General features: G+C 53.9%; 1 protein-coding gene across 2 annotated transcripts in view; it reads right to left on the bottom strand.

Moving 5' to 3' along the window:
- Positions 1 to 831: 831 nt before the first annotated feature.
- SLC35B2 (solute carrier family 35 member B2) overlaps positions 832 to 14,722 on the bottom strand; it is an 18,072-nt gene continuing 4,181 nt past the window's right edge. Inside the window, exons 1-4 of one of the 2 annotated variants that reach the window (XM_040351795.1) lie at positions 11,744 to 11,812; positions 9,951 to 10,144; positions 5,227 to 5,384; positions 832 to 2,048 (exon numbers count right to left, since the gene is read on the bottom strand). In XM_040351795.1, the coding sequence (XP_040207729.1) occupies positions 1,110 to 2,048; positions 5,227 to 5,384; positions 9,951 to 10,144; positions 11,744 to 11,778 (1,326 nt within the window). In that variant the 5' untranslated portion in view covers positions 11,779 to 11,812 and the 3' untranslated portion in view covers positions 832 to 1,109. Of the gene's footprint in view, positions 2,049 to 5,226; positions 5,385 to 9,950; positions 10,145 to 11,743; positions 11,813 to 14,722 lie in introns of those variants that run through there. The other variant, XM_040351796.1, reaches the window with a different exon arrangement.

Below are 14,722 nucleotides of genomic sequence, written 5' to 3' on the forward strand. Positions count from 1 at the left end.
CAAAAAAAATTTTTTTGGCGCGATTAATCGTGAGTTAACTATGACATTAATGCGATTAAAAATTTTAATCGCTTGACAGCACTAATATATATATATATATATATATATATATATATATATATATATATATATATATATATATATATATATATATATATATATATATATATACATATACACACACACACACACACTATATATATTTTTCGGATCGGTAAAAAAAAATAATAATAAAAATTCTCCCCCACTGTAATATTCACATCTCCCCCACTGCAGTGGCGTCACTAGGGTTGGTGTCACCCGGTGCAGAAAAAAATTGTGTCACCCCCCCCCCTCCCGGCGACTGTAGCCCCCCCTCAGTAAAGAACCCCCTCGGTGCAGACCCCCCCCCAGTAACAAAAAGACACCCCCAGGTAGTAACAGGCAGGCAGACACCCCCCAAGTAGTAACAGGCAGACAGACCCCCCCAGGTAGTATGACTCCCAGCGGTGTGTCCCACAAGTGCTGGCACCTCCTCCTCTGTGGGTGTAAACAGAGAGGAGGGCCGCTGCCGGGTGTACCAAGATGGCCGCGGCTCCGGAGCTAGGCCGAAGCCTTTCCTAATGTTATGGCCGCAGCTCCGGAGCTAGGCCGAAGCCGCGGCCTTTCCTAATGTTATGGCCGCAGCTTCGGCCTAGCTCCGGAGCCGCGGCCATAACATTAGGTTAAGGACGCAGCTTCGACCTAGCTCCGGAGCCGCGGGTCACAGTGTGCAAAAAATGGCCTGGTCACGAAGCGGGTAAAACCTTCCAGAAGTCAAGTGGTTAATAAGTAATAAATAATACATCAGACGACAATGTAAATGTACCATTTAATAATTGATTGCTTCTAAAGTAAAATAAAAAAAAAACTAAAACTCACAAATACTTTGTTTGCTCTGCACTTGCAGAAAAGTTTGGTCTGCAGGTAGACGGTCGGCACAAAAGTTCAGGTTATCGCCACCACGGTGTGCCAACTAAAGCCAGCGCAGCAGCCAGCTTTAAACTTCCCATCAGTCCAGGAGACGAGGACCCTTTAAATAGGTCGGTAATAAGTCGCAGGGCGGAATCCCCGGCGACCTGAAGGCCATTTTACACCTTCTGCACCGCCGCGTTATCCGCCGCCTTCCTCCCCTTCCTCTTCATGCGGCTTCGGGCGTAGACGCGGAGGAATAAGGCCAGGAAAACCACCGCCACCCCCACCGAGCCGATCGGCGTGACCGGGTGACCGTACAGCAAACACGACAAAAGGATCGCCAGGGCCTGGCGCAAAGTCATAATGATGGTGAACACGGCCGCCCCAAACTTGCTGATGGTGTAGAAGATGAAGAGCTGGCCGAAAGCCGAACAGACGGAGAGGAGGGCGGCGTGGAAAGCGAAGTCCGGGTGGCGGGACATGAAGAGGATCGCCTCCTGCAGGCCGCCTTGCTCCAGCAAAGAGAAGACGGTGAAGAGGCAGGAGAAGAGGTTGACGCCAAACATCATCTGCACGGAAGACATCTTGTATTTAAAGAGAGAGTCCTGCCAGTTGGACGTGAAGCTGTCGAACGCGATGTAGCCGGTCAAAATGACCACTCCGGAGAAAGTGGTGACCCCAGAAGGGCGAGAACCTCCCCCATTGGACAGCAGGAACATGCTGACCCCGATGGAAATGAGGACAGCGGTGAAATACTCCCAATACTCGTAACTCTTATGTGAGACCAGCTTTCCCATCAACATGACGGGGATGACCTTCGAGGCTTTGGCCAGGACTTGGGTGGGGAAACTGATGAACTTGAGAGCTTCGTACTGGCACCAGCTGCTGAGGACGTTGGACAGAGAGGCGAAGGAGTATTTGTACATGGGCGCACCATGGCGAGGCTGTTTGGTGAGGGCGCAGTAGATTCCGGACACGGTCAGGGCCAAGATCCGATTCATGAACACCAAGAACTGAGAGTCTCTGAACTTTTCTCCGGGGGTGCCAGGTTCTGTGCCAGTGTAGGTACGGGTCATGACACGCTCCTGCAGGACCCCCCATGTCAGGTAGGAGATCTGAGTGGAGAGAAACACAGATTACCAAGATGTCCCCCCGTTATCCCTTCCATTCCGCATCTGTCCCTTCTGCTCCGATCCCCGTCTTCTTACTTCTGATCTTATCATGAGATTCTCACTTATAACCTCATCCCAGGTGTCCCCCCCCCTTCTGCCCTCATCCCAGGTGTCGCCCCTTCTGCCCCCATCCCAGGTGTCCCCCCCTTCTGCTCTCATCCCAGGTGTCCCCCCTTCTGCCCTCATCCCAGGTCTGCCCCCTTCTGCCCCCATCCCAGGTGTCCCCCCTTCTGCCCCCATCCCAGGTGTCCCCCCCTTCTGCCCTCATCCCAGGTGTCCCCCCCTTCTGCCCTCATCCCAGGTGTCCCCCCCTTCTGCCCCCATCCCAGGTGTCCCCCCCCTTCTGCCCCCATCCCAGGTGTCCCCCCCTTCTGCCTCCATCCCAGGTGTCCCCCCTTCTGCCTCCATCCCAGGTGTCCCCCCTTCTGCCTCCATCCCAGGTGTCCCCCCTTCTGCTCTCATCCCAGGTGTCCCCCCTTCTGCTCTCATCCCAGGTGTCCCCCCTTCTGCTCTCATCCCAGGTGTCCCCCCTTCTGCATCCACCTTCAGCTCTCATCCCAGGTGTCCCCCCTTCTGCATCCACCTTCAGCTCTCATCCCAGGTGTCCCCCCTTCTGCATCCACCTTCAGCTCTCATCCCAGGTGTCCCCCCTTCTGCTCTCATCTCAGGTGTCCCCCCTCCTTCTGCATCCACCTTCAGCTCTCAACCCAGGTGTCCCCCCTTCTGCTCTCATCCCAGGTGCCCCCCCCCTTCTGCATCCATCCCAGGTGTCCCCCCTTCTGCCTCCATCCCAGGTGTCCCCCCTTCTGCCTCCATCCCAGGTGTCCCCCCTTCTGCTCTCATCCCAGGTGTCCCCCCTTCTGCTCTCATCCCAGGTGTCCCCCCTTCTGCTCTCATCCCAGGTGTCCCCCCTTCTGCTCTCATCCCAGGTGCCCCCCCCTTCTGCATCCACCTTCAGCTCTCATCCCAGGTGTCCCCCCTTCTGCTCTCATCCCAGGTGTCCCCCCTTCTGCCTCCATCCCAGGTGTCCCCCCTTCTGCCTCCATCCCAGGTGTCCCCCCTTCTGCCTCCATCCCAGGTGTACCCCCTTCTGCCTCCATCCCAGGTGTCCCCCCTTCTGCCTCCATCCCAGGTGTCCCCCCTTCTGCCTCCATCCCAGGTGTCCCCCCTTCTGCCTCCATCCCAGGTGTCCCCCCTTCTGCTCTCATCCCAGGTGTCCCCCCTTCTGCTCTCATCCCAGGTGTCCCCCCCTTCTGCTCTCATCCCAGGTGTCCCCCCTTCTGCTCTCATCCCAGGTGCCCCCCCCTTCTGCATCCACCTTCAGCTCTCATCCCAGGTGTCCCCCCTTCTGCCTCCATCCCAGGTGTCCCCCCTTCTGCCTCCATCCCAGGTGTCCCCCCTTCTGCCTCCATCCCAGGTGTCCCCCCTTCTGCCTCCATCCCAGGTGTCCCCCCTTCTGCCTCCATCCCAGGTGTCCCCCCTTCTGCCTCCATCCCAGGTGTCCCCCCTTCTGCCTCCATCCCAGGTGTCCCCCCCTTCTGCCTCCATCCCAGGTGTCCCCCCTTCTGCCTCCATCCCAGGTGTCCCCCCTTCTGCCTCCATCCCAGGTGTCCCCCCTTCTGCCTCCATCCCAGGTGTCCCCCCTTCTGCCTCCATCCCAGGTGTCCCCCCTTCTGCCTCCATCCCAGGTGTCCCCCCTTCTGCCTCCATCCCAGGTGTCCCCCCTTCTGCTCTCATCCCAGGTGCCCCCCCCCTTCTGCATCCACCTTCAGCTCTCATCCCAGGTGTCCCCCCTTCTGCTCTCATCCCAGGTGTCCCCCCTCCTTCTGCATCCACCTTCAGCTCTCATCCCAGGTGTCCCCCCTTCTGCTCTCATCCCAGGTGTCCCCCCCTTCTGCTCTCATCCCAGGTGTCCCCCCCTTCTGCTCTCATCCCAGGTGTCCCCCCTTCTGCTCTCATCCCAGGTGCCCCCCCCTTCTGCATCCACCTTCAGCTCTCATCCCAGGTGTCCCCCCTTCTGCTCTCATCCCAGGTGTCCCCCCCCTTCTGCATCCACCTTCAGCTCTCATCCCGTGTGTCCCCCCTTCTGCCATCATCCCAGGTGTCCCCCCTTCTGCCCTCAAATCCCAGGTGTCCCCCCTTCTGCCCTCAAATCCCAGGTGTCCCCCCTTCTGCCCTCAAATCCCAGGTGTCCCCCCTTCTGCCCTCAAATCCCAGGTGTCCCCCCTTCTGCATCCACCTTCAGCTCTCATCCCAGGTGTACCCCTTCTGCCCACATCTCAGGTCCCCCCTTCTGTCCTCATCCCAGGTATCCCCCCTTCTGAATCCACCTTCAGCTCTCATCCTAGGTGCCCTCCCCCCTTCAATCCCAGGTGCCCCCCCCCCCCCACTTCTTTCAAGGTGTCCCCCCCCACTTCTGCCCTCTTCCAAGGTGTTCCCACCTTCTGCCCTCTTCCAAGGTGTCCCCCCCTTCTGCCCTCTTCCAAGGTGTCCCCCCCCCCCTTCTGCCCTCTTCCCAGGTGTCCCCTCCCCCTTCTGCCCTCTTCCCAGGTGTCCCCTCCCCCTTCTGCCCTCTTCCCAGGTGTCCCCTCCCCTTCTGCCCTCTTCCCAGGTGTCCCCTCCCCCTTCTGCCCTCTTCCCAGGTGTCCCCTCCCCCTTCCCAGGTGTCCCCCCCCTTCTGCCCTCTTCCCAGGTGTCCCCCCCCCTTCTGCCCTCATCCCAGGTGTCCGTGTCCCCCCTTCTGCCCTCATCCCAGGTGTCCGTGTCCCCCCTTCTGCCCTCATCCCAGGTGTCCGTGTCCCCCCTTCTGCCCTCATCCCAGGTGTCCGTGTCCCCCCTTCTGCCCTCATCCCAGGTGTCCGTGTCCCCCCTTCTGCCCTCATCCCAGGTGTCCGTGTCCCCCCTTCTGCCCTCATCCCAGGTGTCCGTGTCCCCCCTTCTGCCCTCATCCCAGGTGTCCGTGTCCCCCCTTCTGCCCTCATCCCAGGTGTCCGTGTCCCCCCTTCTGCCCTCATCCCAGGTGTCTGTGTCCCCCCTTCTGCTCTCATCCTAGGTTTCTACTTTCCAATGTAATCCCGGATTTCTCCCTTCTGCTCTTATCACGAGTGTCTCCGCTTCTCACCTGGAGTCCGGCTGCACAGAAGAGAAGTTTAAGAGCCTGCTGGGAGGTACTGGGGTCACCTTCTACCCGGGCGGCAGATGAAGGTTCATCGGGAGCCAAAGCCTTTGTCTCATGGCCAAACACGCAGGACTTTATTAGTGGAAAACATATCCCCCGACCTGCAAGGAAGAGAGGAGGGAAGAGTCGGAATGGGCGACGCCAAATATACCAAGAAATCTGCCACAATATTCCTAAATAGAGATTGTAGTGAAAAGATGAGAAACACAAACACACAGATATTAAATGACGATCTGATAATTCTTCCTGGATTTTCTCCATCATATCAGCAGATATGTCAGGAAAAAAAGTCTACGACATTTCGCTATATGCGTTGGCTACTTCATACTGGGAACCCAAGTGTCCGTTTTTCTCCATACTGGGACCCCAAGTGTCCGTTTTTCTCCATACTGGGACCCCAACTGGCCCCACCTCTCTCTACCGGGACCCCAACTGGTCCCACCTCTCTCTACCGGGACCCCAACTGGCCCCACCTCTCTCTACCGGGACCCCAACTGGTCCCACCTCTCTCTACCGGGACCCCAACTGGCCCCACCTCTCTCTACCGGGACCCCAACTGGCCCCACCTCTCTCTACTGGGACCCCAACTGGTCCCACCTCTCTTTACCGGGACCCCAACTGGCCCCACCTCTCTCTACCGGGACCCCAACTGGCCCCACCTCTCTCTACTGGGACCCCAACTGGTCCCACCTCTCTTTACCGGGACCCCAACTGGTCCCACCTCTCTCTACCGGGATCCCAACTGGCCCCACCTCTCTCTACCGGGATCCCAACTGTCTCCACCTCTCTCTACTGCAGTGTTTCTCAATTCCAGTCCTCAGGCCCCCCAACAGGTCAGGTTTTCAGGATTTCCATTATTTTGCACAGGTGATTTGATCAGTTTCACTGCCTTAGTAATCACCACAGCCTTTTCATCTGAGGGAAATCCTGAAAACCTGACCTGTTGGGGGGGCCTGAGGACTGGAATTGAGAAACACTGCTCTACTGGGACCCCAACTGTCCATACCTCTCTCTACCAGGGCCACAACTGTCCATACCTCTCTCTACTGGGACCCCAACTGTCCATACCTCTCTCTACTGGGGCCACAACTGTCCATACCTCTCTCTACCAGGGCCACAACTGTCCATACCTCTCTCTACTGGGACCCCAACTGTCCATACCTCCCTCTACTGGGACCCCAACTGCCCATACCTCTCTCTACTAGGATCCCAACTGCCCATACCTCTCTCTACTGGGATCCCAACTGCTCATACCTCTCTCTACCAGGGCCACAACTGTCCATACCTCTCTCTACTGGGACCCCAACTGTCCATACCTCTCTCTACTGGGGCCACAACTGTCCATACCTCTCTCTACCAGGGCCACAACTGTCCATACCTCTCTCTACTGGGACCCCAACTGTCCATACCTCTCTCTACTGGGGCCACAACTGCCCATACCTATCTCTACTGGGATCCCAACTGCTCATACCTCTCTCTACCAGGGCCACAACTGTCCATACCTCTCTCTACTGGGACCCCAACTGTCCATACCTCTCTCTACCAGGGCCACAACTGTCCATACCTCCCTCTACTGGGACCCGAACTGTCCATACCTCCCTCTACTGGGACCCCAACTGCCCATACCTCTCTCTACTAGGATCCCAACTGCCCATACCTCTCTCTACTGGGATCCCAACTGCCCATACCTATCTCTACTGGGATCCCAACTGCCCATACCTCTCTCTACCGGGACCCCAACTGTCCATACCTCTCTCTACTGGGACCCTAACTGTCCATACCTCTCTCTACTGGGGGCCACAACTGTCCATACCTCTCTCTACTGGGACCCCAACTGTCCATACCTCTCTCTACTGGGACCCCAACTGTCCATACCTCTCTCTACTGGGGGCCACAACTGTCCATACCTCTCTCTACTGGGACCCCAACTGTCCATACCTCTCTCTTTCCCGGGGGCCACAACTGTCCATACCTCTCTCTACTGGGATCCCAACTGCTCATACCTCTCTCTACTGGGATCCCAACTGCTCATACCTCTCTCTACTGGGACCCCAACTATCCATACCTCTCTCTACCGGGACCCCAACTGTCCATACCTCTCTCTACCGGGGCCATAACTGTCCATACCTCTCTCTTCTGGGACCCCAACTGTCCATACCTCTCTCTACTGGGGCCACAACTGTCCATACCTCTCTCTACCAGGGCCACAACTGTCCATACCTCTCTCTACTGGGACCCCAACTGTCCATACCTCCCTCTACTGGGACCCCAACTGCCCATACCTCTCTCTACTAGGATCCCAACTGCCCATACCTCTCTCTACTGGGATCCCAACTGCCCATACCTATCTCTACTGGGATCCCAACTGCTCATACCTCTCTCTACCAGGGCCACAACTGTCCATACCTCTCTCTACTGGGACCCCAACTGTCCATACCTCTCTCTACTGGGGCCACAACTGTCCATACCTCTCTCTACCAGGGCCACAACTGTCCATACCTCTCTCTACTGGGACCCCAACTGTCCATACCTCTCTCTACTGGGGCCACAACTGCCCATACCTATCTCTACTGGGATCCCAACTGCTCATACCTCTCTCTACCAGGGCCACAACTGTCCATACCTCTCTCTACTGGGACCCCAACTGTCCATACCTCTCTCTACCAGGGCCACAACTGTCCATACCTCCCTCTACTGGGACCCCAACTGTCCATACCTCCCTCTACTGGGACCCCAACTGCCCATACCTCTCTCTACTAGGATCCCAACTGCCCATACCTCTCTCTACTGGGATCCCAACTGCCCATACCTATCTCTACTGGGATCCCAACTGCCCATACCTCTCTCTACCGGGACCCCAACTGTCCATACCTCTCTCTACTGGGACCCTAACTGTCCATACCTCTCTCTACTGGGGGCCACAACTGTCCATACCTCTCTCTACTGGGACCCCAACTGTCCATACCTCTCTCTACTGGGACCCCAACTGTCCATACCTCTCTCTACTGGGGGCCACAACTGTCCATACCTCTCTCTACTGGGACCCCAACTGTCCATACCTCTCTCTTTCCCGGGGGCCACAACTGTCCATACCTCTCTCTACTGGGATCCCAACTGCTCATACCTCTCTCTACTGGGATCCCAACTGCTCATACCTCTCTCTACTGGGACCCCAACTATCCATACCTCTCTCTACCGGGACCCCAACTGTCCATACCTCTCTCTACCGGGGTCACAACTGCCCATACCTCTCTCTACCGGGGCCACAACTGTCCATACCTCTCTCTACTGGGACCCCAACTGTCCATACCTCTCTCTACCGGGGCCATAACTGTCCATACCTCTCTCTACTGGGGCCACAACTGTCCATACCTCCCTCTACTGGGACCCACACTGCCCACCTCTCTCCATACTGTGAGCCCAACTGTTAATCATTTCCCATATTGGGACCACAGCTGTCCAAAATTCTTCATATTGGGACCCCAACTGTATCTCTGTACTGGGACCCTGACTGTGCAATTCTCTTCATACTGGGACCCAAACTGCACACGTTGATCTATACTTTGACCCCCACTGTCCATCTCTCCCCATACTCGGACCCCTGCTGCCCATCTCTCTTTATTCTGAGACCTATAAAACAGACGGTTCCTACGAATAACCTCAAAGGGTGAAATGTCACCTCTAAGCCCTGGGGACCCTAAAAGCCAGCTGACTTGGAGCCCCGACCTCCCACCATTGTTATGGAAAACGCCACTAGGATCACAAAGGATTGTTTATAAAGTAGAGGCCACATAAAAACACTGGCCCGGATTCAAAGAGATCTGCGCATTATTTACGGAGGCGCAGGGCAACGATTTTGCCCTGCGCCCCCGCAAATTTGCTCTGCTGCCCTTGATTCACGGAGCAGAAGCTCTGTGAATTGCGCGGGCACGCCGGCAAAATTGCCCGGCGCTAGAGCACGCAATTTAAATGATCCCGTAGGGGGCGGGAATCATTTAAATTAGGCGCGCTCCTGCGCCGAGCGCATGCTCCGTCGGGAAACTTTCCCGACGTGCATTGCGGCAAATGACGTCGCAAGGACGTCATTTGCTTCCAAGTGAACGTCAATGGCGGCCAGCGCCATTCACAAATCACTTACGCAAACTACGTGAAATAATAATTTCGCAACGCGGGAACGACGGGTATACTTTAGCATTGGCTGCCCCTACTATTAGAAGGGGCAGCCTTACGCTTAACACGCCGTACAGAAACGACGTAACTTGCGTACGCAGGGCTCGCGCAACATTGTGAATCGGTGTTAGTATGCAATTTGCATACTATACACTGAGCACAATGGGAGCGCCCCCTAGCGGTCATCGCTAGAATGCAGCCTAAGATATGCGTGGCATAAGAGCCTTATGCCACGCAGATTTTAGGCTGCAGTCGGCGTTACGATGTTCCTGAATCAGGAGCATTCGTAACGCCGGAGCAAGTAAGCAATTGCGCTGTGTAACTATGGTTACACAGGCGCAATTGCTTCTTGAATCTGGGCCAATATATGTATCTGCATCAGGACTCCCCGGACACAAAAACAAACAAAAAACGGCAAAAAGGACGTCTCATCCTCTGAAGAGAAACACAATGATAACGGTGACAAGACAAACAGACGGAACATGAGCGGCACTCACCGGTCTCCAGGTAGTTCTTGCGTTTGAGGTACTGTATGAGTATATATCCCGGGATCAGGATTGTCCCGTACCCGGCAATGTTTAAAAAGAAACGTACCATCCAGAACTCCCCCCATAAGTACTGGGCAGAGGTGACGGGGGGAGGTTCTTCTGCTGAGACCCCCAAGAGGAGGACCAAGAAAAGCAGCAGAGACCTGTAGAGAGAGAGAAAGAGCACAATACGTTATAATCAGACCCAATATAGAGAACTACAACTCCCAGCAAGCCCTCTAACTATCCAACATCCGCTACCACTCCCAGCATGGCCACTGACTACAGAACATCCACTACAACTCCCAGCATGGCCACTGACTACAGAACATCCACTACAATCCCAGCATGGCTACAGAACATTCACTACAACTCCCAGCATGGCCACTGACTACAGAACATCCATTACAACTCCCAGCATGGCTACAGAACATCCACTACAACTCCCAGCATGGCTACAGAACATCCACTACAACTCCCAGCCAGCATGGGCACTGACTATAGAAAATCCACTACAACTCCCAGTGTGGCTGCAGAACATCCACTACAACTCCCAGTATGGCCACTTACTACAGAATATCCACTACAACTCCCAGCATGGGCATGGACTATAGAAAATCTACTACAACTCCCAGTGTGGCCACTGACTACAAAACAATGCGTTATAATCAGACCCAATATTTAATCCCAGCATGGCCACTGATTACAGAACATCCACTACAACTCCCAGCATGGCTACAGAACATCCACTACAACTCCCAGCATGGGCACTTACTACAGAACAACCACTACTAATCCCAGCGTGGCCACGGACTACAGAACATCCACTACAACTCCCAGCATGGCCACTGACTACAGAACATCCACTACAACTCCCAGCATGGCCAATGACTACAGAACATCCACTACAACTCCCAGCGTGGCCACTGACTACAGAACATCCACTACAACTCCCAGCGTGGCCAATGACTACAGAACATTCACTACAACTCCCAGCGTGGCCAATGACTACAGAACATTCACTACAACTCCCAGCATGGCCACTGACTACAGAACATTCACTACAACTCCCAGCGTGGCCACTGACTACAGAACAACCACTACAACTCCCAGCATGGGCACTGACTACAGAACATTCACTACAACTCCCAGCGTGGCCACTGACTACAGAACATTCACTACAACTCCCAGCATGGCCACTGACTACAGAACATTCACTACAACTCCCAGCGTGGCCACTGACTACAGAACATCCACTACAACTCCCAGCGTGGCCACTGACTACAGAACATCCACTACAACTCCCAGCGTGGCCAATGACTACAGAACATTCACTACAACTCCCAGCATGGCCACTGACTACAGAACATTCACTACAACTCCCAGCGTGGCCACTGACTACAGAACATCCACTACAACTCCCAGCATGGCCAATGACTACAGAACATCCACTACAACTCCCAGCGTGGCCACTGACTACAGAACATTCACTACAACTCCCAGCATGGCCAATGACTACAGAACATTCACTACAACTCCCAGCGTGGCCAATGACTACAGAACATTCACTACAACTCCCAGCATGGGCATTTACTACAGAACATCCACTACAACTCCCAGCGTGGCCAATGACTACAGAACATCCACTACAACTCCCAGCATGGCCACTGACTACAGAACAGGTTATAACTAGACTTACCATCCCCCCAACCACCACACCAAAAAACACAGAGAACTACAACTCCCAGCATTGTACGGTTTACCTTCCAATGACACAGCTCCCCCCCTTCCCATCCATGTCTATAGAGGTTCCCTGGCCTGTCAGTGTGATGAATGATCTTCTGTGTTATACCGCCGGCGCATCCGAGATTATTCCCTTATCAGCTAGTAAAGGCAGTTTATTGGGCAGGAAGTCCGCCTATGGGGGAGGGGTGGGGGGGTCACAGCCTACGATCAAGTGATAACTGACAACATTTGTAAATCTGCAGCTTTCATGAAAAACAATCCCTGTTGATCCTGCCATTCAAGGTCCTTATTCCCGCACTTCCTGTTTTAGGGCGACAACGCTCTACTATTTGTGGTCACCCAGGCCGCCGATAGACATTACAGGGGGTTCAGCGCACGCCAAACACACCGGCGTCGTCACCACCGGGGAAACCCACCCCGAGAAACGCCAGGGGGCCAATCGCTGGAAGCGGCTGCAAATGGGCTGCGGGAGATCAGCAGCATTGAGAACAAAGGATGGAAAAAAGTAACGATCGCTTCCATTACACAGAGCAAAGTGCACGCCGCTAGGTTCGGGTTCATATCTAACAAATGACGGTGGCGGAGGATGGCGGTTGAACCAGGAAGGATAAGACGGTATCTGCAATCTGGCGATCGAAATGATCGAAGCGACTTCTCTGATATCACAAACCGCCAATCATCAGCTTAACCCCCTCCTGCCCGCCTTGGTGTCCTTTTAACCACTTAAGGACCGGACCAATATGCTGCCTAAAGACCCAAGGTGTTTTTACAGTTCGGCACTGCGTCGCTTAAACAGACAATTGCGCGGTCGTGCGACGTGGCTCCCAAACAAAATTGGTGTCCTTTTTTCCCCACAAATAGAGCTTTCTTTTGGTGGTATTTGATCACCTCTGCGGTTTTTATTTTTTTGCGCTATAAACAAAAATAGAGCGACAATTTTGAAAAAAAATGCAATATTTTTTACTTTTTCTATAATAAATATCCCCAAAAACATATATAACATTTTTTTTTTCCTCAGTTTAGGCCGATACGTATTCTTCTACATATTTTTGGTAAAAAAAAATATATCGCAATAATAATAATATCGCAATAAGCGTTTATCGATTGGTTTGCGCAAAATTTATAGCGTTTACAAAATAGGGGATAGTTTTATTTATTTTATTTTTTTTTTAACTACTAGTGGCGGCGATCAGCGATTTTTTTTCGTGACTGCGGCATTATGGCGGACACTTCGGACAATTTTGACACATTTTTGGGACCATTGTCATTTTCACAGCAAAAAAAATGTATTTAAATTGCATTGTTTATTGTGAAAATGACAGTTGCAGTTTGGGAGTTAACCACAGGGGGCGCTGTAGGATTTAGGGTTCACCTAGTGTGTGTTTACAACTGTAGGGGGGTGTGGCTGTAGGACTGACGTCATCGATCGAGTCTCCCTATAAAAGGGAACACACGATCGATGCGCCGCCACAGTGAAGCACGGGGAAGCCGTGTTTACATACTGCACTCCCCGTTCTTCAGCTCCGGGGAGCGATCGCGACGGAGCGGCTATAAACGAATAGCCGCGCTGTCGTCCCGGATCGCTCCCCGCGGGAGCCCAACCGCCGCATGTCCCGATCGGACCCCCGACCCGCGGAAAGGCAGGGACGTACCTGTACGCCCATCTGCCTGTACGTGCCATTCTGCCGACGTAAATGTACATGCGGCGGTCGGGAAGTGGTTAATAGCATCATGGGCCCCTGGGCAAAGTAATGCTCTGGGGCCCCTACAATGATGACAGTGCAGGTATACAGACATTAAGGCCCAGATTCACAACCGAGATACGACAACGTTTCTCCAGATACGCCGTCGTATCTCTGCGTTGCGCCGTCGTATCTATGCGCCTGATTCTTGGAATCAGTTACGCATAGATAGCCGTTAGATCCGACAGGCGTAAGTCTCTTACGCCGTCGTATCTAAACTGCATTTTTTACGCTGGCCGCTAGGTGGCGCTTCCGTCAAACTCCGCGCAGGGTATGCAAATTAGCTAGATACGCGAATTCCCAAAACGTACGCCCGGCTGACGCAGTAAAGTTACGCCGTTTACGTTAGGCTTTTCCCGGCATAAAGTTGCCCCTGCTACATGAGGCGCAGCCAATGTTAAGTATGGACGTCCCTTCCGTGTCGACATTTTAAAAAGTTATGTCGTTTGCGTAAGTCGTCTGTGAATGGCGCTGTTTACGTTAGGCTTTTCCCAGCGTATAGTTAACCCTGCTATATGGTGGCATAAGTGCGGCGTAACAATGTTAAGTATGGCCGTCGTTCCCGCGTCGAAATTTTAAAATTTTGCGTAAGTCGTCCATGAATGGGGCTGGACGTCATTTACGTTCACTTCAAAACCAATGACGTCCTTGCGGCGTATTAGGAGCAATGCACACTGGGAGATTTCCACGGACGGCGCATGCGCCGTTCGTGAAAAACGTCAATCCTGTCGGGTCACAGTACATTTGCATAAAACACACCCCCCTGATCCAAATTTGAATTAGGCCCGATTTACGTTACGCCGCCGCAACTTACGGAGCAAGCGCTTTGAGAATACAGCACTTGCCCGTCTAAGTTGCGGCGGCGTAACGTAAATCGGATACGTTACGCCGCTGCAGAGATACGCAGAACTACGAGAATCTGGCCCTAAGTAGACTGCCTCACCATTGCATCTATCACTCTCAGTGCCATCATGGGGGGCCCCCCCAATTTCAGGGCAGTGTGGGTTCAAGGACCAGCTGCTTTGATAAATGTGCAGGGCCCCCCCATGCAGCTAGGGCCCCTGGGCAGTGCCCAGGTGTGCCCTCTCATTAAGACAGTCCTGGGACACACGATTGGGAGCCGGTTGTGGTGATCCAAGGACCCCCCCCCCCCCCCCGCTTGATTCCTATGTGAATGGAGCTCTCTGCAGGCTTCATTCATGGATACATTGTAACAAAAACAAGATATTGCGCTTGTTACATAACTACAGATGG

The sequence above is a fragment of the Rana temporaria genome, chromosome 4 (genome assembly GCF_905171775.1).
Source record: "Rana temporaria chromosome 4, aRanTem1.1, whole genome shotgun sequence".
NCBI classification, from domain to species: Eukaryota; Metazoa; Chordata; class Amphibia; order Anura; family Ranidae; genus Rana; species Rana temporaria.